This window comes from Podarcis muralis, chromosome 15 (genome assembly GCF_964188315.1).
Source record: "Podarcis muralis chromosome 15, rPodMur119.hap1.1, whole genome shotgun sequence".
Taxonomy (NCBI): Eukaryota; Metazoa; Chordata; class Lepidosauria; order Squamata; family Lacertidae; genus Podarcis; species Podarcis muralis.
Genome location: NC_135669.1, coordinates 16375190 through 16396999, shown reverse-complemented (window position 1 = coordinate 16396999; position 21810 = coordinate 16375190). Strand labels below are relative to the sequence as shown.

The 21810-nt window shown below is 52.1% G+C and overlaps 4 protein-coding genes across 6 annotated transcripts; 1 reads left to right on the top strand and 3 right to left on the bottom strand.

Annotated features, from left to right (window-relative positions):
* Positions 1 to 125: 125 nt before the first annotated feature.
* Positions 126 to 8078, bottom strand: ARCN1 (archain 1 coat protein complex I subunit delta). Its single transcript, XM_028707540.2, has 10 exons — positions 7927 to 8078; positions 5925 to 6188; positions 5392 to 5571; positions 5075 to 5280; positions 4555 to 4716; positions 3907 to 4072; positions 2958 to 3105; positions 2668 to 2776; positions 2360 to 2564; positions 126 to 1204 (listed from the first exon to the last, which is right to left on the bottom strand). The coding sequence occupies exons 1-10, from the start codon at positions 7927 to 7929 to the stop codon at positions 1115 to 1117; spliced, it is 1533 nt and encodes a 510-aa protein (XP_028563373.1). The 5' UTR covers positions 7930 to 8078; the 3' UTR covers positions 126 to 1114.
* Positions 8079 to 8248: 170 nt separating this feature from the next.
* IFT46 (intraflagellar transport 46) lies at positions 8249 to 12397 on the top strand. 2 transcript variants are annotated; one of them, XM_028707547.2, is made up of 12 exons: positions 8249 to 8404; positions 8484 to 8580; positions 8684 to 8760; positions 8914 to 9047; positions 10069 to 10143; positions 10226 to 10319; positions 10814 to 10942; positions 11050 to 11168; positions 11339 to 11405; positions 11561 to 11621; positions 11801 to 11886; positions 12062 to 12397. In XM_028707547.2, exons 1-12 carry the CDS (start codon positions 8354 to 8356, stop codon positions 12155 to 12157), a joined length of 1086 nt encoding a protein of 361 aa, XP_028563380.2. In that variant the 5' UTR covers positions 8249 to 8353; the 3' UTR covers positions 12158 to 12397. The 2 variants fall into 2 exon arrangements, with proteins under 2 accessions (XP_028563380.2, XP_028563379.2); XM_028707546.2 differs by having other exon boundaries at positions 11047 to 11168.
* Positions 12398 to 12805: 408 nt separating this feature from the next.
* TMEM25 (transmembrane protein 25) lies at positions 12806 to 17251 on the bottom strand. Of its 2 annotated transcripts, XM_028707542.2 has the most exons (8): positions 16827 to 17251; positions 16404 to 16733; positions 15874 to 16164; positions 15467 to 15598; positions 15354 to 15384; positions 14915 to 15015; positions 14728 to 14814; positions 12806 to 13357 (listed from the first exon to the last, which is right to left on the bottom strand). In XM_028707542.2, the coding sequence occupies exons 1-8, from the start codon at positions 16882 to 16884 to the stop codon at positions 13284 to 13286; spliced, it is 1104 nt and encodes a 367-aa protein (XP_028563375.2). In that variant the 5' UTR covers positions 16885 to 17251; the 3' UTR covers positions 12806 to 13283. The 2 variants fall into 2 exon arrangements, with proteins under 2 accessions (XP_028563375.2, XP_028563376.2); XM_028707543.2 differs by lacking the exons at positions 15354 to 15384; positions 15467 to 15598 and having other exon boundaries at positions 15816 to 16164.
* Positions 17252 to 18475: 1224 nt separating this feature from the next.
* Positions 18476 to 20726, bottom strand: TTC36 (tetratricopeptide repeat domain 36). Its single transcript, XM_028707548.2, has 3 exons — positions 20465 to 20726; positions 19500 to 19688; positions 18476 to 18980 (listed from the first exon to the last, which is right to left on the bottom strand). Exons 1-3 carry the CDS (start codon positions 20571 to 20573, stop codon positions 18682 to 18684), a joined length of 597 nt encoding a protein of 198 aa, XP_028563381.2. The 5' UTR covers positions 20574 to 20726; the 3' UTR covers positions 18476 to 18681.
* Positions 20727 to 21810: the final 1084 nt, after the last annotated feature.

Below are 21810 nucleotides of genomic sequence, written 5' to 3'. Positions count from 1 at the left end.
GAACCTAGAAACAGCTGCTTCAAAAGCTCTTCCATGCCAGCTCTGTGTTTAGCTCCCCACTTATAATATTAGCTCTTAAGATCAACCCCCGTCCCATTCCAGGCAGCTACATAGCTCCACGCATCTCATTTTAGAATAGTCTTTATTGGATTCAGGGGCAGGGATTCTTTTGTGTACACTGGAATGTGTTATAGGCCCTAGCTCTTTATGTTACAGGGTTACAAAATCTTATTTAAATATCACTCTTCCCCCACCCTCCTCAATGTAATTTAAGAAAGAAAGAAAAAAGCCTCCTTTGGTGGAACTAAACTTGACTCCATTTTAAAAATCAGACAAGACAACTCTTGAACACAGCTGGATCAGTAAGATTCGTAGCTACTCCTACAGTACAGGCCTAGACCACCCACCCCAGGGACATTTTGGAAAGGGCCACATCAGCAATGAGGCAGCGTGGGAGAAGCTGGTGACTTAACAGGTGGGCACAAACTGGCACATGCCCAAAGCCACTTGGGAAGTCAGTGCCTGCCACCGCATCCGCCTGCCCCAATCAATGGGCAGTTCAAGGGATTCCCAAGCAGGGAGGGTCAGAGACAGTTGCTTCTTCTTCCTCCTTTGGACAGGCAGCAGCTTCAAGAGAGTGAAGTGTCTTCAGAGAGCAGTCCAGGAAGTGGACAGTCAGGAGCAGTGGGGCCAGAGGTTCCCTCACCCAGCACCTGGTGCAGGGAAAGGGGTGCCAGGGGCTGGCCTCTGCTTCCTGCCAGGTTAGAGGTTGCTGGATGTCCAGGCTGGTTTCCCTTGACCAATGCTGGATTAAGAGCCATTCACCTCCCATCAGAGTAAGGAATCGGTAACGAAAAGGGATGCCTTGGGGACAGGGAAGGGGAAAGTTACTGTGAATTAAAGCACAGGAGGAGGAGGAGGAGTGTGCCTAAGGAGTAGGGAGGCTGGCCGAACCAGAGAAGCAAGCAGCCTCTCCCTGCCTGACTGGCTGTGACCTTGGAAATGTTGGTGGGCGAGCAAACATGTCAGTGTCCCCTGACACAGAAAGGGTTGCACCCCTCTCCCAAGAGACCACAGCCTCAAAGTCTTGCTTGCTGCTTCCCTGCAGCAACAGTTACAGGATCTCATACTTGTCCACGAGGAAGGTGGTCTCTGTGGAGAATCTCACAGGACTATTCCCATCTACCTGGGTCACTTTGGTAACCTGCGGAGAGGAAGCCATATGGTCAGTCAAGATGAAATAGCCTGCTACTGGTCTTGGATCAAATTGCTTTTGTAGTACAATGGTACCTTGGGTTCTCAAACGCCTTGGTACTCAAACAACTTGGAACCCAAACCCTGCAAACCTGGAAATAAGTGTTCTGGTTTGCGACCTTTTTTCAAAAGCTGAACATGCTGCGTTTTGAGCATTGCGCTTCTGATTTGAGTGCCACACTTCCATGTTGTTGCGCTGAGGTCTGTCTGTTTTTGCTACGTTTTTGTGGCTCTTTTTTGTGTGACTGTGTGGAACCCAGTTCAGCTAGTTTGATTGATTGTGTGATTGCAGTACATTGCTTATTGCTTTCATTTTATAGATCAATGGTCTCATTTGATAGTAAAATTCATGTTAAATTGCTGCATTAGGGGTTGTTTTTAAAAGTCAGGAATGGATTAATCCATTTTGCATTACTTTCTATGGGAAAGCATGCCTTGGTTTTGGAATGTTTTGGTTTTGGAACAGACTTCAGGAATGGATTAAGTTTGAGAACCAAGGTACTACTGTATATGCTATGAGACCAAAACAACTCTCAAGGTATGCTGACCTGTGCCTCTCCCTTGCACACTTCAAAAGGAAAGAGTTAAAGGCTCTCCCCACCCCCCCAAAGTGAAGGAGACACTTTGAGGAAACATTATTAGCCTATGAAGGGACAAGGACAATCTACACCAATGCGTCCTTTACACACAAAGTCATGGTGCCAAATAGGACACACCTCAAGGGAAGCCACCCCCGTTGCATGCAGAAGACCTGTATTCACTTCCAGTTAAAAAGCTTATGCATCCCCACCCACGTTCCTGCCCTAGACAGTGCTTGTGTGTATGTGCAGGTACAGGGGGAAGGGTGTGGCTTGCCAGCTGTTCTGGGTGCCTTAGCACACAATTGCCAGGCAGCCCCCTGCCCCCTTGGGAGCTATACCACTGCCAGGAGGATCCTTTTCCCACCTCTGCATTTTCAACGTTGGAAAGGAAAGCAGATTGCTCATCGCACTTGCCAGATGGAGAGCATAACTGTGGGCCATATGGAAAGGCAGGGTGTTTTCCAAAATAGAAGCGGGCAGCAAACAGGACCACAGCCTCCACTCGAGGCACTTCCCAGACTCACCTGGATGTTGCAGTAGTTCTTCTTGGAGACGAAAGAGACGTGCACAGGAAAGAAGTCATTTGGCTGCCCGTTGATGCTGAATTCCAGGCTGCCGCTCTTGTTTTTGGCATCGATCACAGGCAGGCACCACTCGAGGATGTTTCTCCGGCTGTCGTGGCGATACTCGCCATCAATCTCCCCAATCACAGGAGCACCCACGTTGGACCTACAGAAGCAGCAATGAGTGACCACTCAACTCCCTTGCATCAAGGCTGACCTTGCAGCTGGTTGGGTGAATCAGGGGATCAGGAGGTGCAATGGCTACTCACGGCAAAGGGATGGTGATCACCACGTCATTTAACTCCAGGTTCTCCTCTTGCAGCTCATACTCAATGTTGACATCACAGCCACTCCCGCTCTCTGATGGCCAGCAGTTAACTAAGACACAAAAAGCACCCCTGCTCATCACATGACCTTCTGCCAGCAGCAATGGGCTCTCCTGAACAGGGACAGGAGGAAGGTCTACTGAACCAAGGGAGCTATGCCTGGTTCTAGACTCATGGGAGTGTTATGTCCGTCTGCCCCTCCTCAACGCCCAACCAGATGTGCTCACACTTACTTGTCAGTGGAATGAATGACTCCTCTGTGGTCTGCAGCCGCCACTTCAGGACTCCCACATCACTATTTATGGGGAAAGACTTCTCTGGGTTCTTCAGGCCGATCAAGGACTCTGCCGTAAAAAGCTTCTTGTCAACATTGGGGTGAGTCTGAAAAGAAAAAACTGGTAAGATTCATCTGTAGATCCAAAAATTAATCATGCCATGCTCCAAATTCTGGAAGACTTTCACTAGATTAGCACACTAGCCTGCCACTCAAATCTAGAAAGATTTGCCCATGCACAGCACAGACAGGCTGGGAAGCTCCTTAAGCACAGGCAAGAATGGTGAATCATTGGGCTAAAGCCTTCTATAAGAACATACAAACTTTTTCTGTATTGTCACCATTATTTGCCTCAGTTCCTCAGACTCCCATCCTGTGAAAGTTAGTTCAGGCACAGAGATTTGCCCAATATCTTCCACTGTAAAGACTGGTACATAGAATTAATTCAGCTTCTTTGCTAACTCCCTTCTCTTCAGCACACATTTGACTCCCTTGTCAACCAAAGGTTTAGCCACCTTCCTAGCCAGTCTCTAATACTAACATTACTCAAGATTTTTTAATTGTTGGTTTCTCTGTTTTCAGAAATTTGCACTTGTACTCTCAGTGTCTTGTTTTACCCCTGCCCTGTTTAACCCATCACACATGTTTTTGACTTAAATCTTCAGCCCTATTCCAAACCTAATGCTCTTTAGCTCCTACTGGCTTTATACCCGCCATCAAATTCTTCCCTCAAAGACAGGTCTTGGAGTACTGCTAACATCAGAATCAAGTGCAGCAGAACTCTAGATAAGGATGCCCTCCACCCCACCCATGGGGCTCAATTAATCCCCACAACTTGTATCATGGACAGCACCTTTCCACCTGCATGGGCGGCAGTAGGAGCAGCAAGGCCAGTGGGCCAGCCATACCTGGAGCTGCACCCCTTTCTTGTCCTCGTTCTCAACGTGGATGCGAATCCGGGAAAACTTTTCATCCAGGATCCGCAGCATGATCATGCCGTGGAGCTCCATGTTCTGCAGCCCTCCATCCCGGCCGCAGGTGAGCGAGATCTTCTCCTCTATTTTCATGTGCACACTAGAGAAGAGAAAGCCTGAATCACCCCCGTGCATTGCTCTGCACTGCCTTCCCTTTGGCAAAAGTAGGCAGGCCCAAACAGGATGTGGAGGTTTCGCTCCCACTGGAATGGCCCTCCTTCCAAGAGTGAATCTCCCCAGGCTCTGCTAGACTAGATGAGCTGCTTGCACTTCCCATCCTTTAACCCATTCCCCTCTCCAACCCCAACATCATTCCCTCCAACCCCTGTGGCTCAGGGTAGTGACTAGATCAACTCCCCCTCCCCCACACCGTGTTATGTGCAGGACTTATACCTCAAAGAGGTATCTCTTACTCCTCATTGGGACACACTCTGGGCACCTGCCCAAAATTCTGTCAACTCCCAAGAAAGCCACGCCCCAAAAGGAAGGTTAAGGTTGATGATACAAGGTGGCCTAGGAAACCACTCTGAATCCCAGCCACAGTTTCACTGTCTTCTCCCACTGCAGAACACAAAAACCTACCTCTCCATGTTGATGGGTGGAGCTAGAACAGTGGCTGCTTCTGAGGATCGCTTGCCAACCAAAGTGACAATGTTTTCTCCTTCAGAATTTAGCTTGTCCACAAAATTGTCCACTTCCTTCCCTTTTGCGCCAAGCTTGAGTGCCTTGTTTGAACCAGATGGCCTAAGAAACAAAAAGCAGTGCAGAAGTTTTTGAGACATCCTTTCTCCACAGAAAGAACCCAGAGAGTGTCTGAGATTCATAGTGGCAGTGCTGCTACAGCCTTCCCCTTATCCTCATGCTCTAAACACACACGGATCGTATGTACAGTATGGCCACCAGAGAGCAAACATGTCATTCAGCTACTTGGGAGACACCGAAGCAGCCCCCCACAAGAACAGTCAAAGAAACCCAGAGGATCCAGATTGGAGCACCATCAACAGTCTCAAAAAGACCCAGAACTCTCCCACTTCTGAAGGTGGCCACTCATGGCAACAAGAGGTCCACAAGCCCTCACCTGCTTCTTGCCCAACCTTTATACCTGGTAGGTGTTGGAGTCACTTTTGGTCGCTCCGTCTCAATGATGGTTTCGGTAATCATGGCAGCTGTGCTGCCTCCTGACATGGCAGAGCTTCCAAAACCACCAAACCCTGGTGCTTTGGTGCCCCGGCGCTCAGCATCCCTTCGAGCTTGCTGCAGTTCCTTGGCTTTCCGACGCATCTCTGCCTTGGCCTCCCGCTCCTGAGTCTACATATACAAATGAGAAGAAGAGGACAAGAAAGGAATTGATGGCCTGGACCAAATGCACCAGAGTCCTGGGCCTGGAGCGTAGGAGGCCACAGAAAGCTTTTGGCCTACCTCACGGACAGCTCTGAAGACTTTCTCCTCATGAGAGTCCATCTCAGTAAAAGTGCGGATCTGGGCCAGGTTGACGTTTTCCCGGTAGCCAAGGGCAACAATCTCATCAAAGGCAAATATCAGATCAAAGCAGTGCTCAGAGATCTCATTCTCCTCCAGGGCTCGACAGTATTCTGGGATCTGGAGGGAGTCAGGGAAAATGGCATTCTAATGAAGCAAGGCAACCGTGGCCAAAACCCACTCCACACATCTTCATAGACCTGCAAAGCCCCCAAAGCCTCTACACCTTTAGCTGAACCTTATTGGTCCAGGAGCCTGTTTCAAGGGCAAAAATTATCCCAGCTAGCTCCCCACACTTATTCTAATGTGATCAGGTGGATCAGTTCTTCACTTTCCGATTCCAGTATCAAATAAGTAAGCACAGCAACACAACCCAAGGAAAAAGCAAGCTCCATAGGACAGCTGCTCCATGTGCAAACCCTCCCTCCCCCTGGGTATTTTGCAAGCCAGGCAGCTTGAAGCAAGATCCTCACCACTCTAGAGAAAAGCCGGAGAGTTTCAAGGTCCTCCAGGATGTTGCTGTTTTTTGTGGTGATCAGGACCATGTAGAGTTTCTCCATGGGCTGGTAGACGTAGCGGACGCTCTCTGTCTCTACGAATGTGTGCTGCTTCCCTGTGTTCATGAGCTTGGGGAAGGCTGCCAGCAGCCCCTCAATGCGGGTCCGTGACATCTCTACAAACTGGCGTGAGACGATCGCCTTTCCGGCTTTCGTACAGACGGCAGCTGCCAAGAGCACCTGTGGAGACAAGAGCTTTTGTCAGCCTCATAACTACATAGAAGATATAAGAGCCTTTCAGTTGAATCAGTGGTCAGCCAAATACCTATGTGAAGCCTGGAACAGGGCCTTGTGATTAGGGCTGGGCGGTATATCAATATATCATCCAACACTGGTTTGAAGTCCACATCATGATGTTGTTTTCATAATTTTTGACCTGACAATATATCACAAATCTTGGTGTGTATGTGTGTGTGTACTTTGCAAAAATCACAATGTGGGAAAAACCGTGAAGTCAGCCAAAGCTACTCTCGATTCCTGCAGTCCCCGTTAACTCTGCCAGCTCAGCTCTCGCCGGCAAAAATCATGATACGGGAAAAACTGTGAAGCCAGCAAATGCTGCTACATAGTAGTTCCATCCTTATTTCAGACATGATATATCGGTATATCGTGATGTTTAGCTGGTGATATACCATGATGTTGAAAACTAGGTATCACCCAGCCCTACTGACAACTGGTAAGCAGAGGTGGAAGTAATACATAGGAACTGTGCCTAATAACCATCATTAGCATTATCCTTCCTTTCCTGCCTTATGAGCAAGGGGCAAAGGTTCACACAAAGCCTGTCATTTTCTTCCTATAACTCAAGGAGACCTCTGCCTGAACTTTGGTGCAGGAGAGCCACGTTTAATTCACTGCCACGAGGTAGCTTTGGTTAGGCCAATGTCACTCAGCCTAACCAACCTCAGAAAGCTGTTGTGTGAAGAGCCACCATTGTGCTGAATTGTAACATCTCAAAAGTCAAAGGTTTGTATTAAGGAGATCCAAATCAGCTGGCCTGTGAGAACCATGGCATAAAGTTAAAAAATCTGAAATTGCCAGCGATTTGTGATTCATGCCCAAATAATTCACAATTAAAAATATATATGAAAATTTAGCAGGCAATACTTGACTTAAATGGAGATCTTTTCTATATTATCCAATCCAAAATATACTGTAGAGCTGACGGAAGCCAAATTTCAACTTGCCCCAACCTTTTGCTCTAAACTAGTTTTGCAACATGATTTGCACAAAAAAAGAACCCTGCTGCTTCATCCTTGGCCCAGCTGACGGCTTCCACAAATGCTCCGCAACTCCTGGCGTTTGACACAGGCTTTTGCAAACCGTGAAACATTTTGACACCAGCAAACTCACTGGTGGCTGTTTTTACCCTCCTCCCTCCCCCAGTCCAGTTTCCCTACCAGAGGAAAACCTGGTGGTTTTTTTGGGGAGCAAGTGAAAAGTGCAGTTGCGAGATTTCTGTGCCTACCAGTTGCAGGGCGCCTTTCTCAGTCCCAGCTTGGAAGTAGTATCATCGCGACAGCCTCAAGGCTGCCTCTTGTGACACGTTACCTTCCACCGGCAGCCACGGGCTCACGGAGGGAGGTGTTTGGGTGGCGCAGGCGGAGGCCCTTGAAAAGCTGGCAGGCTCCGGAGGGGCTTCCACAGGCCCTCCTCCACCTTCGGCCTCGGAAAGACGCCCCCGTCGCCCCGGAAAGCAGCGCTTCGCCCGCGGTGTCTTGGGAGGCGGCCAGGCAGCCGGCAACGGGCGACCGAGGAGCACCCACGGCCGACTGCCCGCTGCTCACAAGGGTGGCCGGAGAAGGAGGAGCCCCATGGAGGCCAACGGGATCGAGCAGGCCCCGCCGACACCCCCCATCTCCCCCAGTGGCAGCCGCTGACCGCGGAGGGCAGCGGGAGGCCCCTGCCGGACACTCACCATGGCGAAGGTGACGGCGAAGATGGCAGCAGCAGCAGCGGCGGCAGCGTCTCCGTTTCCTCCTCTCCCCTCCGGGCCCGAGCGCCTCTCCGCTCCTTCTGCCTGCCACACAAGATGGCGGCCCCGAGCCACGTCTCCCAGGCGGAAGCGGCGGCGTCACGCACGCAGAGGGCACGCCGCCACGCCCCTCGCCCCAACGGGTGTCCGCTAGGCCCCGCCCACCCGAGCCAATTCGCCGGTGGCAGCGCCGCCATCGCCGCCGCCGCCCTCCCTGCCGGTAGGGGCCGCTGCATCCCCTCGCTCGCTCCTTGGCCACTCTAGCGAGAGGAAGGCGAGTTCTCGCGAGGGCCTCGTCTCCCGTTTCCCTGGAGACGGGGCCGCCTAGGCCTCGCTCGCTCGCGGGGAAGACTTGGTCCTACTTGGCGATATGGCGGGTGCGCCGCCGCCTCCCGCAGCGCCGCCTGAGGCCGGCCTACAGGTGAGGAAGGGCGAGCCTTTCGTGGGCTGGGTGCTCAAGGGGATCCGGCTCACGTCCCGTTTCTCTCCCCACCTCGTAGACGCGGATCGTGGAGAACCAGCCTTACGATGAGAGCCTGGACGTCAACGAGACGGAGGACGTGGCCAGCATCTACGCGCCCAGCCCTCCGCAGCCAGGTATGGGGGGCTGGGACAACGGGGGCAGCGCACAGGGTCGGGGGAGCCGGGTGGTCGCCCCCTCCGCCTCTGACTCGGCCCTTCTCTCCTGCCACCGTCTCAGGCCCTCGCCGCGTCCGCTCCCAGCACAAGAGCCTGGCCGAAAACAGCAGCGAGGAGGACGACGAGGAGATACTCAAGGTACCCACTGAACAGCAGCCTCCTTCCCTCCCCCCCGCCTCCCTGTTTCCTGCCTGGAGGGCCAAGGAAGCAGCGGGCTGGGGTCGTGGTGGTGATGGGGCTGCTTGAGGGCCGAGTTGGCTCCCACTCCTTCGCTTTCCCCCTCTCCCCCAGGAGAAGAAGGCCTCCCAACTGGCCTCCCAGCCTCGTTTCAGTGGGAACGAGGTAGAAGACGAGGACGACGACTCTTCAGAGACGGACTCTGATGACGATGACGACGATGAAGAGCATGGCGCTCCTCTGGAGGGGTATTTGCAGGGTGGGGGGTGCCGGGAGCCATGTGGGGAGGGGGAAGTTGGCTAGGAAGGGCATGTGCTTGGCTGCCAACACATTTGCTACTTGGTAGTAAGCTTACATGCAGTTGTGCCCTTGTTTCCAATTGGCATGGCGTGTGCCAGCCTTGCAGACTAGACTGCCCAGGAAGATGCTTTCCTAAGTCGATTAATTTTGGTGGGGCAAGGGATGCCTAACCGCCAAGGATCCAATGAGCAAAAACAAGTCCTGGAGCCTTCCTTGGCCTTCAGCCTGTTTCACCCACATACTCCCTGCATAGGCCAGTTGGAAAGTTGAGAAGGTTCCTGTGTGATAACTTTCAAGCACTGAAGTCACACGTTTTAAGTGAGGGTTTGCTGGCTTCCAAAGGTCCCCATATACTGTCAGTTGGGTAGGATAGCAGTCCATAATATTGGGTTGGGGAACCTCTGGACCTCCAGATGATGCTGAACTACAATGCCCATTATACCTGACCATTAACCACACTGGCAGCTGGGGCTGTTTGGAGTTGGAGTCTGGCATCCTCTGAAAGGCCACTGATTGCCCACCTGTTCTGTAATATAGCAGGCAGGTAGAAGATGGTTGAATGTCCAAGCAGATCACGTGTCCCAGGAATATAGTGGCTTAGCTAGACCAGTCAGTCTGTTTGCTGTTTTTGGCAGCCTCACCCCTACTAAGCTGTGTGCTACACTAAATGTGTATCTGTATGCAACTTACAGGTTTTAAAAAATGGAGTGTGAAAATAATGCAGTTTCTGAGACTGCAGCAGGTGTGGAAGAATGTAAACCTTCCCCAGTGCGGTCTTATGGAAGGTGCTATTTGCTTCAGGAGGAAATATTTTTGGCCCATAGGGCGGTGGGGTGGATGGAGGAGAGTGAGAATGCAAGCTGGCTTTTCTTTGTTTCTCCTTGGAGTCAGACTCTCCCTCACCCTGCCTTTGAACACATCCTATTTCCATTGCCTCCTGCCCAGCCTCACCACTGGCTCTTTCCCCAGGGCATACAACTCAGCAGATTATGACTACCTGCCAGTCTCCCTGGAGATCAAGGAGCTTTTCCAGTACATCCGGAGGTAAGGGGTAATGTGGATCTTGGCCGCATTGTGGGCAGGCGTGTCTCTTTTCAGGCTTCTGCTCACGGTGTCTGCTCCTCAGGTATTCTTCACAAATGATTGACCTGGAGCACAAGCTGAAACCTTTCATTCCAGACTTCATTCCAGCTGTTGGGGACATTGATGCCTTCTTAAAGGTACTGCATTCATTCTGACACTCCTTTACATGCAGCACTGGCTGAGAACTGCCACACAGGACCCTTTCCCTGCAATGTCCATAGAGAGCTGTCATCTCTCTATGGAGGTGCAACAGGGCAGCACTGTCAATGCTTTGCCTCCATACCCATAGTCAACAGTGCTGAAAGGTTAGCTGCTTTGCAGAATCCTTGTAGATAAGTGGGAAGAATTTTTGTTGCCCTCAAGTGATGCTTATGGCTTTCCCACTGAGCATCTGCTTGGCCACTGAGAGGACAAAATGATGAACTACAGGGGCCTTTGGTGTGACAGGGCAGCAAAGGTTTCTTTCAGATCCTTGGCTTTCTCAGCAGGCAGGGCCACATTTTGCTTGTTATAGTGATTGACCATTCCCAGCAGAAACTCTCTTGACTGGTCTTGTTCCTGGGTGTGTACACGAAGAATAGAATAATGGAAACTCTCACGTGCAAAGGACACCCTGGCTTGTTTCTCATAGGTTCCACGCCCTGATGCGAAGCCAGATAATCTTGGATTGCTGGTGCTGGATGAGCCATCGACCAAGCAGTCCGACCCCACTGTTCTCTCCCTCTGGTTAACGGAAAACTCTAAGCAGCACAATGTGGCCGTAAGTGGGAGAGAGGGTGGGTGAAGTGACTCCTCTTGGATGCAAGACAGCCCTTGGTTCTGTTGAGGAGGCACATTGGGGCATGTTCTGGTCTCTGTTTCCAGCAGCAGATTAAAGTGAAGAGCCTGGAGAATGCTGAGAAGAATCCCAAAGCCATTGAGAGCTGGATTGAGAGCATCAGTGAGCTGCATCGCTGCAAGCCCCCAGCTACAGTCCACTATGCTAGGTGGGCCTCTTCGAGGGAGGGATGAGTACAAGGGCAAGGGCAAGGCCTGCCAGCACTCAGCCCCACCTTTGCTCCATGCTGGGGGTGGGGGAAGAAAGCCAGTCTGCAAATGCACCCTCTGTGTGGAGGATGGCCATTTCAAGCTGCTCCCTGGTATTTCTTCCTTGTAGGCCCATGCCTGATATAGACACACTGATGCAGGAGTGGTCTCCGGAGTTTGAAGAGCTGCTGGGAAAGGTAGTGTCTGCCAGCTGTCCCCCTCTCCAACTTCTAGTTTTGGCCTGGCCTAAGAGAGGGGGCTTGTCAGCAGGAGGGAGAAGCTTGTGGGCCTCTAAAGAGATTCATGCAGAGAAAGAGAGTACTGAGCTGACCTTTCCCTCTCTGCTTTTCAGGTGAGCCTTCCCACTGCAGATATTAACTGCAGCCTGGCAGAATACACAGACATGATATGTGGTGAGTGCCCTTTTGCTGATGTGGTGCTCACCTATACCAATCCTTTTAGGGGTAGAGAGCTGCTCCAGTCGGTGTCGGAATTGGCCTCTTCTCAAAATGCCCCTCAGCTATGCACCACCCAACAAAAGTCTCCTTGCTTGTTGGAATCAGACTAAATAGCCATTATTTTTTCTCTTCAGCTATTCTGGACATTCCTGTCTACAAGGGCCATATCCAGTCCCTGCACACCCTTTTCTCCCTCTACTCAGAATTCAAAAATTCACAGGTAGGAGACACAAGGATCTGAAGAGCAGCAGCTCTGGTCTGGTGTCCATGTTCATGTGGGGGCACTGCTGAATGGATTGCTCCCTGCGTCTTTTCCCCAGCCTCACCTGGAGTGGCCTTGCCCTAGCGCTGCCTAAAATGATGGTGTTCTCCCTGCCCCCTTCTCTCTCCTGCAGCATTTTAAGGCTCTGGCTGAGGGCAAGAAGGTTGCAAGCCCTCCCTCCAATCCCCCCTCACAGGCTGGTGAGACAGACATCCTGAGCTTTACCTGAGACGCCTGCCTTCCCGCCCCAGGTGGGACCTGTTCCAGAGAAGTGCCAGCCTGTGGTGCTGCAGGGCCTGAGGCCTTCTTGTTTGGGCAACCACTATTCAGGCTTCCAGTGGACCTAATGGAGCACAGTCAGGATCTGGCTCAAAGGCCCCTGACCACTCAGAAAGCCACCAGCATCTCATCTACCTTCCTTTGTACAGCTTCTGTGAGAATTTGCCTTATTAAAGTTTTGCTCATAGTGCTACTTTGTCCTTGAAGGAGATTCACAGCTGTGGAGGGTAGGCTGGGGCTGCAGCCTGAGTTGTGGATGGACTCAGAACAATTTCAGAGTACTGTGGCTATTTGGGACTCTACTTACATGCAGGACAAGGTCCAGATTTATTCCTCTGTTGTAGTGTACAGGGAATGCCCGTATAAAGGGTTCAGAATTCAAATGCAGCAAGTCTTAAATGAGCAAGGAGCCTTTTCCTCCCTTAAAGTGTCATTTACCAGCTCAGACACTGGCCAGCTCAGCCCATTGAGCATTGCCAAATCTGTTAGTGGTGAGTAGACACAATGTGTATTTCCTTCTGAGCCCTGCCTCTTTTGCCTGGGCTTAGGCTGTGGTTCCCTCCATTGGCTTTCTGAAGGGGAAGGACAGGGACGGCACTTTGATCACAGCCATTTATTTGTAAAGTGCAGAAGCTACAAAGCAGCATGCTTCAGCTCAGTTGGCAGCAGCAGCACCAGGGCTTGCCAGTTTCCTGGTGGCCTGGCTGGCCCCCTTCATGCCAAGGAAGAGCCATCACATGCAGATTGAGCCATCCCTGAGGTTGGGAAGAGGAAGGAGGAGTGGGCCAACCGATGGCTATAGTGGGAGGGACGTTCTTCAGGGGAACACGAGTCACTTGGTGGGCCTAGAGATGTACTGCAGCTTGGGGTGGGGTGGGGGCAGCCCTTTGCAGCTGCAGGTCTTCCTTGGACCACAGTCATCAATATTCTTCTTTCAGGCACTGGGGCCTCACACATGGGATCTTGCTTTAGAGGTGCAAGGCCCCATCCCTGCAGTTCAAGCTGCCTTGGAAGTCCGCCTCCTCAGGACTTCCGCTGCTGCTCTTCACGCCTGCTGGTGGGTGCAGCAACAGCCCTCACAGCCAGATCTCGTCACTGCTCATGCTGGAAGCTCTGTAGATGTATCCAACCATAGGGTATCGGCCAAAACCTGCAGGGCCAGAGAAACTGAATTGGGCTACTGACAGATATGCAACCCCAGCATATATTGTTTTCAGAGGCCAGATTTCAGCTTCTTTGGCCTTTTTGTTAAGAAAGGGCTGAGTATGTATATCTGAATGGGTGTAGGCAGTGTCTTGTAAGCCAGAGTGTGGGGAGAGCCAAATAGCATTTGCAAGACTCAAAACCGGTGGTTCAGGGCCCTCCCTATGAGCATAATCCAGCCAAAAAGGTCATCCTGTCTAACTGGAGAAGAAGGCTACAGCTGTCATCGTTTGGCCCAAACCCTGGTATATGGAGGTATATGCTGCTTCTGAATGCCAAAGTTCCATTTAGCTATTCCAAGGAGTTGCCACTGATAAGACTTCAGAAACTTGCCATCTTTTTAAAGCAGTGGATCCCAAAGTGCAAGTCTAAGCTGATGTGATAATGGCAACTCCTTGATTTACATCACATGAATTTTGGGCCTTAAAAGTCTTCTCTGCCACCAAAGTGGTTCCCAAGTGTTAAAAATGAAAGACTCGAGTCTCATGTTAGAAGTGTTAATACAGGACTATAAAACATCAAGAAATAGAAAAGCTGTAAGAGCTATTCTTCATACTGGTTAAGGATTACCAGCAATGGTTATTTTGTGTTTGCTTATAAAGCCTGAGACCCACTTGCAGACTTCACAACCCATAGGTACGGAAACATTTTAAATTGATAATTCATTATGTGTTGTATGAAAATGGCCTTTACCTCTATCCTGAAGCTCCCGCTAATCAGATTCATTGGCTAACGTGTTATGAATAACCCTACCACTTTTGTCATAACAGGGCATACTTGTGTACACCTCTGTTATGAACCCTCATCATCTTCTTGACTAAAAAGCCCCTGACTTTGTACTTTTTGTCATAAGAGAGCTACTCCAGCCCTCAATAATCTTCTGAACGTTTTCCAGCTCCTCAATTACCTTCTCTGAGATGAGATGAGCAGAAATGGATGCTCTATTTTTATGTATTTATGGATTTGTATATAGAGATGCTATAATGCTGGCTATTTTGATTTCAATTCCTTTCCTAATAACCTTTCAGGGAATTTGCCATTTTCATTTTCTAGTCACTGTGCGCTAAAGATCTCTTTTCTAGTTAAGTCAAAACATAATGTTTTAAATGGTCGTTCTTTTGTCTGACCCAGCTCTTCAGATACCTCCCCAGAAGAAAGCATCTCGGGGGGGGGGGGGGGCATCTGCCCAATATCTGGTGCAGCTTCCCTTAGCCCAAACTTGCCTCATTAAAACAAAGTAAAACTGGCGTTCAGTAAAGAGGGCAAACTGAACCCCTAGCTGTAGAGAGCAGCCACCTCCCAGCCCTCACTTCTTACCTCTTTCTACAAGGGCAAAGTTGTTCTCTGGCTCAGAGCGGGCCTCTTCCTCCTGTTCCACTGCAGCTCCTTCCATCCTGACCTTGGCTGTGGAGGAAAGTGGTGTGGGGCTAGGGCCTTTCAATGCCTACCCCCTCAAATACCTCCCAGCCCCAGGGTGAGACCTTCAGGCCCCTTTTCACCCTACCTTTGGTCTCGGGGGTGAGGTCATTGAGCTGTAGGTTGGAAGGGAGGGACATATTTGCCCGGGGAAGCCGTGCTGCCATTGGCCTCAGGTTGTTGGAGTCACTGTGGTGAGAGCAGAAGAACCCATTGGACTAGGCTTCGTCTCTTTCCCCAAGGCAGATCTGAGACCACATTCTTTCAGATTCTCCACCCTGCTCCTGGTTCTCTGGGCTGTTCCAGTGAAGACTGGCTGGCACCCTTCCAACTCGGTTCCTTTGACGCCAGGACCAGACTGTGGTCTCCTTGTGGCTAGTGCCTAGCAAACTGGGCCGCTCTCTTACTGCCAGGGTCCCAGTGTGGTGTCCATATAGACAACTACAGGGGAAGGCAGGGAGCAAGCAAAGCATTTTTACCCCAAACTCAGTCCCGCTAGAAGAGGAGCCTGTGGCTGGGAAGGTTACCTCAGAGGCAGCGGCGCTGGTGGGGCAAGTCCTGCAGGGTGAAGAAAGAGAATTGGGGAGGGCCAGTCCTGGCAGGGGGAGGCAGAATCCTGCTTGGCTTCCCCTTCACCTACCTGCCGCCTTCTTGCCCTGCCGGTAGATGGCACAGCTGATGAGACCACCAAGGGCTAGGACAGTTGCCAGGGCCGCCACACACCCCACCACAAGCACCAGAAGGGAGAGCTCAATGCGGGTATCCAGGAAACCTGAGGAGACCAGAATTGCCTGTCAGGGCTCTCAGAGTGTCTGCCACCTTCCAGCTCTGCACCCTGAGGCCTCGCCTGGTATGGGGTGAAGGGAGAGCCTCTCCCCCAGACTCTCAGACCAGTTATTGGGCAGGCTGTGCCATGCAGGGCACTTGCCCCAAGGACTCACTGCCGTGGGGGCTGACCCAAGCAGAAAATGGGAGGACTTGTTACTTACTTATTGGGCCCGTCATGCAACCAGGACCCCCAACCGACGGTGACATCCCAACCCCTACCGGACAGCGGAATAGAGGAGTTGATGATGCCCACATCATTGGAGGCGCTGAAGGAGAAGTTCTGGGCCCGGCTGCTGAGTTGCACTTGCACGGTGTGGTTGGTGAGCCAGGGGTAGGTTTTGGTGTCCACAATGAGGAAGTTGGAGGTGTTCACCATCACCTGCCCATCCTGGTCCACCCAAGTGATGTTGGCAGGGGGGTTGGCTTGGACCAACACAAAGAGCACCAGGAGGAGGCCCGGCTCCCTCGCCTCTTCATAGTGGGCATCCATCTTCACGATTTCTGGTTTAACTGTTTTCGGGAGACACAAAACCAGACAGTGTACCCCTAGGCATGCCCGCAAAGCGCTGTCTTGAAGCAGGCGGGCTGCGGGGTGGGGGGACAGAAGGATAAGGCGGAGGTGACACCTCGCCAGATTCATGGGAGGTAGGAAGCCCCGGTTGCAGGGCTGAGCTTGGAAGTGGCTGGGCATTTCCAGGCGCCATCGATCAGTCGCTCACCCACCCACCGGCCCCGGCAACCCCTCTCACACTGCACGTTGAGAAGCACGGAGGCGTTGGAGACGTGGCCCGTGGCCGGGTCGGTGGCGGAGCAGTTGAGCTGGCGATCCAGGCGTCGCGCTGTCACCACGAAGGTGCTGCTGCTGCTCTCCTCGAAGGCGCCGCCGTTGCCACTGCCACTGCCGCCGTCGCCCGTGGCCAGGAACCTACCGGAACCGCTGGTCTCCTGCCGCTCGCCGTTGAGGTACCAGGCCAGGCTGGGCGCCGCGGAAAGGCAGGTGAAGGCCCGTCTCTCCGCCTCCTGCAGGCTGCTGAACGACAGCGCCCGCCCGTCGATGGTGGTCTCGGGCTCGGCCAGGCCTGCGCAGAGCAGAGCAGAGCCCAACTTAGCCGGCTCGAGGGGGCGAGCAGTCATAGCCCGGGACCCCTGGGTGAAGCGCGCGCCCTTCTCACCTGGCGGGGGGAGCAGCAGCAGCAGCAGCAGGGCGGACAGGGGGTTGCCGGGCGCCATACGCCTCCTTGGCCGCCGGCCGGGCAGCAGGCAGGCAGGCGCTCCGAGGAGACGACCTTGATGCGCTCCAAGCTGGCAAGACGCGGGGCCCGCTGTGTTCTGGCTCCCCACACTGCGGAGCCTGCACCGCGCAGCCCGGTCCCGTCGAGGCTGCGGCTGCAATGATTGGCCGGCAAGAGCCGCCCGCCGCTCCGCCTCCTCCTTCACGTGGGCTCCTTGGCAATCCCGGTCTGGATCCTTCGCTCCGCCGTGTGTGTGGGAGGCAGCGGCGGCGGGAGCCTCACCTTCTTCTTGGCCGATGACCACCCTTCGCAGGCGGGCTGGAGAGATTTGCTTCCTAGCAAACCCTCGAGGGCAAAATGGGCTGTCGGCCGCGAGCTTCTCCAGAGAACGGGGAGGGGAAGGCGCCTCTGCTGACTGCCTCCCCCTCCACTGGCCCCGATTCGCTGCATGACGAAGAGGTGCTCTGCCAGAGTTGTCTGGCTCCTCCTTATTCCAAAGCAGTCTATCCCTGACATTCTTGCATTGCAGGGGGCTGGACTAGATGACCCTCGGGTGTCCCTTCCAACTCTACAATTTTTTGACTCCTGAGCTCACCCCGCCAGGGAAAGCTCTTGCCTTCACTCCGTCTCCTTTTGAGTTCCCACAGGCATCAGGAAGGCCACCTTTAAAACACCTGGAGTTTAAGACTGGTGATTCTGAGAAGTGATGGGGTTTATGAGTGCTTTATGAGTGTATAAAGCAGAACTTGGCCACATGAGTGTGTTTGGGGCAGGTCATCTTCTGCCATCAGGACTCCTACATCTTTCCTGGTTAGTTCAGACCCCCTTAGCAGGTCTGTGAAACTTGGATTATTATTTTTTTTATCCATTGTAATTGCATTTGCCATTTTACTGCTCATTCACTCAGTTTGGAGAGATCCCTTTGCACAGATCTCGTGGGTTGTGAGGCCACACCAAGTGGGTCACAGAGAGGCTGGATTCCAGCTTAGGCTGAGCAGACGAAAAGGAGCATTGCATGTGTGTCTGGACTAGGTCAAGTTCTGGATGAGACACCCATTTTATCAATTTCTACAAGTGCTCTGATATGGCAGGAGAAAGGTATGAGCCAATTTTTAATACGATACATATTTCTGGCCAGTCACATGCCTGTTCCTTTCTCCTGCCACATTGCAGCACTGGTTTTCATTTAATAGTAATGCTAAGGCAACACTATGTATATTGCTCTGTTAATTGCCGTTTTAGAATTAACAGCATGCACTATTAGCAATATTAAGTATAAATTAAAAGTGAAAGTGGGTCCCATGTTGCAGCTTGGGACTCAGAGGTGGGTCTTGGGTCTGGATCTGTTGAACAACACTGCTTTAGAACTCCTCCTACTCCCTGTATAGTAATGTTGTGACTTGTATTGGTTTCCACCAGTTTTCCAGGAGCAGATAAACAAACAGGCTTGTAATTTCCCAGATCCCTTTTGAATCTTTTTTTAAAAGTTGGTGCTACATTGACCGCTTTCCAGTCCTCAGGTAGGAAAGCTCATCTTAGGAATGAGCTACGTATTGTTTCTCAATCTGAACAATTAATACAACATAAAATTACAATTTTGTCACAGAGATCTTTATTAAGAAAGAAACAAAGCTTATTACAAAGGTTTTTCAGGGTGCTTAATTTGCATAGTTTATTCCGGACCATAACCCGATGGAACATTGTTTTTATATTATCTTTGGAGCTTGAAAGGTGGGGAGTAGCACCCCCAGCTTGTCTTTGGGAGAGGAATTGCAGGCTGAGCCCTTGTTTGTCCTTAGCGACACACTTTCTCCCCGGAGGAAGCCTCCGTCTGGGGCTCTTTGCTTGGGCCCCTCAGTTTCTTTATCATTTCGGAGAGCATCTGATTGCAGAGGGCTGCGTACGGATTCATCAGGACCAGCTGACGACGGGCAAAGGCACTGCCCAGTCTGGCCGCTTGCTCAAAGTCCCTATGGGCCTCTTGCTCGTGGCCTTGCAAGCGCTGGATCAGCCCTCGCTGCACAAACGCCTGGCAGGCTACACGGCCAACACCCCTGCTAAGCTGCAGTGCCATACCCAGGTCCTCCAGGGCACCTGACAGGTAGAGAAGAAATACATGCAAATGATGGAGGGGAACGCCATGGAACCTGCCTTGTGAATCATAGCAGAGATATTGCAGAAGGGGAAGCAGCAGCAGCTGTGCCCACACAGTGGCACCATCTTCAGCATGGACAGAGTTGGAATGGAAAGCAGTTGTTTTATTAAGATTGGGGATTGTTTTCAGTGGTTTGGGTTCCACTTTAGGTAGCAGGTTCTTAGCTCAGAGCTTTGATTCTCGGGGACCTTGTAGGGCTGGCTGTGGCATGGGGAGATGCCCTAGTAGGTGGGTTCCCATGCAAGCAGATGCACCAATATTGAGCCCAGAGAACAGGTGATGGGAAGGTCTCTGAAAAGCCCTTGAAGAGGACAAGGGATGTGGTGTTCCCTGTCCAGGGGGTTTGCTCAGCCCTCCTTTTGCTAGGCTCAGGCTACACAGCAGACATGGTGCCTGTCCCAGGCAGAGGGCCCCTATCCTCTGTGTCAATGCAGAACAGCACTGCCTTGCTCACTTACTTGCTGTGTTGCCCTTGAGGCGGAAGGCCTGGGCCCGGTTGTTGTAGGCTGCGGCTCGCTCAGGAAGCAGCTGAATGGCCAGGTCAAATCTCTCCAGGGCCTTCTGCAGGTCTCCAGCTTCGGCAGCTTCAATGCCCTGGATCTCTAGCTGAGTGGCTTGTTCCAGGAGCTCCGGGTCAAAGGTTGCTTCTGTCTCATTATGAGGAGAAGCACAGTTTTGTTAATAGCTCTGGGTCAAGGGCGGGGGGACAGAAGACAGCTAGGCTATATAGGTATGCACCCCCCCCCATTCTACAGCCACTGGAACTTCCACTGGCCTCCAATCCGGTGCTAATTACACGGATGACTACAATTTCTCAGGGACAAGGGGACAGAAAGCCTCTGGGGGGAAAGCCCACCCACCTTCTCCAGGGCAAAGTGCAATGAATTGTGGTCAGGTGACGATCAGAGGTCATGCTGCACCACCATGGACGTGAAGCCTGCAGAAAAAGGCTGGCAAGTTTCTGAAAGCAGCTTCCCCCCACTGCAGACCAGGGGTGCCAACTTGGATAAAATATTTAGGGGGCAGGTATAAACCCCAACCCACCATAATTGATCGCAAGACATGGTCACACACACAATTTGAATGGCAATACCCATCAACTTTTGGGGCCCCAAGACCCCTTCAATATTTTATTGGGGGGTGTCGAAGGGACCTCGGCCCCTAGGAGTTGGCTCCTATGCTGCTGATGGTGAGGGAGAGGCCCTCTCTTCCAGGGCCATGATATGAGAGCCTTGTAAAGGCCTCCTTAATGAAAAACAGAGGGATTTCCTGCTGCTCCAATTACACAGAGATGGGTAGGTGGGGCTTTCCCCTTTGCAGCCCCCCACCATCCTTGAACCTCCGGGAGCTCAAGGTAGAGACAGATGATGCCTCCAGGAAAGGCCCTCTCCCCTGCCCCATCTCATGCAGAAGCCAAACTCACCTTCTCCGTTGAGGGTCTCCTGCTCCTCCAGCTCATCAGAGAGGTCACCAAAAGGGGCGTCGGGCTGGAATATGCTTTGCAAAACTGCCCTGTCGTGTGCTGTCGCCATGTCGGCTCCTGTGGATGAGATCTTGAGTGACCTGGGAGAGCAAGTGGGGGTGAGAGAGAGAGGGGCTGGCTTACCAAGCAGCCAATAGCATTGGGGGAGGAGATGGGGCAATGCCCTGCTGCTGCTGCTGCTGCGTCTAGGTCTAAGTGGGTGCTGTTGCTGGAGCTGAAACAGGGAGTTTTTTGACCCCCAAGCACACTCCCAGGGCTGGGGGAGGAGCAAGAAGGGCGGGAACTAACACAGTGCAGGAATAACAAAAAGGGGAGGGGGCGCACACATACCTCCAGCCAGCCCAGATGCTCTGTCCCAGAGTTCCTAGCATCACTGGTCTAGCAGCAGGGCTGGAGAAAGGTCGACCCAGCCGCTTTCCCTGCTGCAGTAAAGACCAAATTTTCCTAACAGGCTTTGGGGGATTTCTGTAGCTAATCCGGATTACATTTGCTACTGTTTTGAGTTCCACGTTTTACTATGCTGTGTTACGGAGCAGTTCAAACCACAAATCTGCTAGACTGGAAGGGGCTAGGATGCAGTGCTACTGCCCTCCACAGCAGAGAGGAGCCCACGCTGCTGGGAATCTGCTGCTGCTGCCGCCAGAAGTTCATCTGTCCACTAATGGGCAGCTTGGTGGATGCAAGTCAGGCCTGCCACTGATCTGCCTGTCAAAAAAGGGGCATATTAGAAGCCAGCTGGCTGCCATATACAGTGGTACCTTGGGTTACATAAGCTTCAGGTTACAGACGCTTCAGGTTACAGACTCTGCTAACCCAGAAATAGTACCTTGGGTTAAGAACTTTGCTTCAGGATGAGAACAGAAATCGTGCTCCGGCGGCGTGGTGGCAGCGGGAGGCCCCATTAGCTAAAGTGGTGCTTCAGGTTAAGAACAGTTTCAGGTTAAGAACGGACCTCTGGAACGAATTAAGTACTTAACCCGAGGTACCACTGTATATGTAACCCCTGCTCAAGACTGCAACTATGCTTGGGCGCTATGCCTGCCAAAGGGGCAGTGCACAGGGACATGTCCTGTGGGAAACAATGGGCTCAAGCTAATCTGGGAAAATCAGGCCCCTGCCCCACTCACCGGCTACCCTCATGGTGGCATGAGAATGCCCTCCAGATGTGGTGGAACCATGCAGGCAATCAGTGTTTGGCAGGATATAAACCACACCTGTGCCAGCCACAATTATTGTTTCTCTTGTGCAGTGACATTATGCCAGCTGCACTACTATTGCGGGGACTT

What these genes read in the sequence shown, in the direction of transcription:
- IFT46 (XM_028707546.2), top strand. Translation starts at nt 8,354, where the DNA reads ATGGCGGGTGCGCCGCCGCCTCCCGCAGCGCCGCCTGAGGCCGGCCTA. An exon ending in GCCCAGCCCTCCGCAGCCAG is followed by an intron (nt 8,581 to 8,683) that starts GTATGGGGGGCT and finishes CCACCGTCTCAG; the next exon opens with GCCCTCGCCGCGTCCGCTCC. An exon ending in CTAAGCAGCACAATGTGGCC is followed by an intron (nt 10,943 to 11,046) that starts GTAAGTGGGAGA and finishes CTCTGTTTCCAG; the next exon opens with CAGCAGATTAAAGTGAAGAG.
- TTC36 (XM_028707548.2), bottom strand. Translation starts at nt 20,573, where the DNA reads ATGGCGACAGCACACGACAGGGCAGTTTTGCAAAGCATATTCCAGCCC. An exon ending in GGAGACCCTCAACGGAGAAG is followed by an intron (nt 19,689 to 20,464) that starts GTGAGTTTGGCT and finishes ATAATGAGACAG; the next exon opens with AAGCAACCTTTGACCCGGAG. An exon ending in CCTCAAGGGCAACACAGCAA is followed by an intron (nt 18,981 to 19,499) that starts GTAAGTGAGCAA and finishes TCTACCTGTCAG; the next exon opens with GTGCCCTGGAGGACCTGGGT.
- ARCN1 (XM_028707540.2), bottom strand. An exon ending in AGAAAGGGGTGCAGCTCCAG is followed by an intron (nt 3,106 to 3,906) that starts GTATGGCTGGCC and finishes TTTTCTTTTCAG; the next exon opens with ACTCACCCCAATGTTGACAA. An exon ending in GTCATTCATTCCACTGACAA is followed by an intron (nt 2,777 to 2,957) that starts GTAAGTGTGAGC and finishes TTTGTGTCTTAG; the next exon opens with TTAACTGCTGGCCATCAGAG.
- TMEM25 (XM_028707542.2), bottom strand. Translation starts at nt 16,884, where the DNA reads ATGGCGCCCGGCAACCCCCTGTCCGCCCTGCTGCTGCTGCTGCTGCTC. An exon ending in GCTGCTGCTCCCCCCGCCAG is followed by an intron (nt 16,734 to 16,826) that starts GTGAGAAGGGCG and finishes TGCTCTGCGCAG; the next exon opens with GCCTGGCCGAGCCCGAGACC. An exon ending in CGTGCTTCTCAACGTGCAGT is followed by an intron (nt 16,165 to 16,403) that starts GTGAGAGGGGTT and finishes TCCCGAAAACAG; the next exon opens with TTAAACCAGAAATCGTGAAG.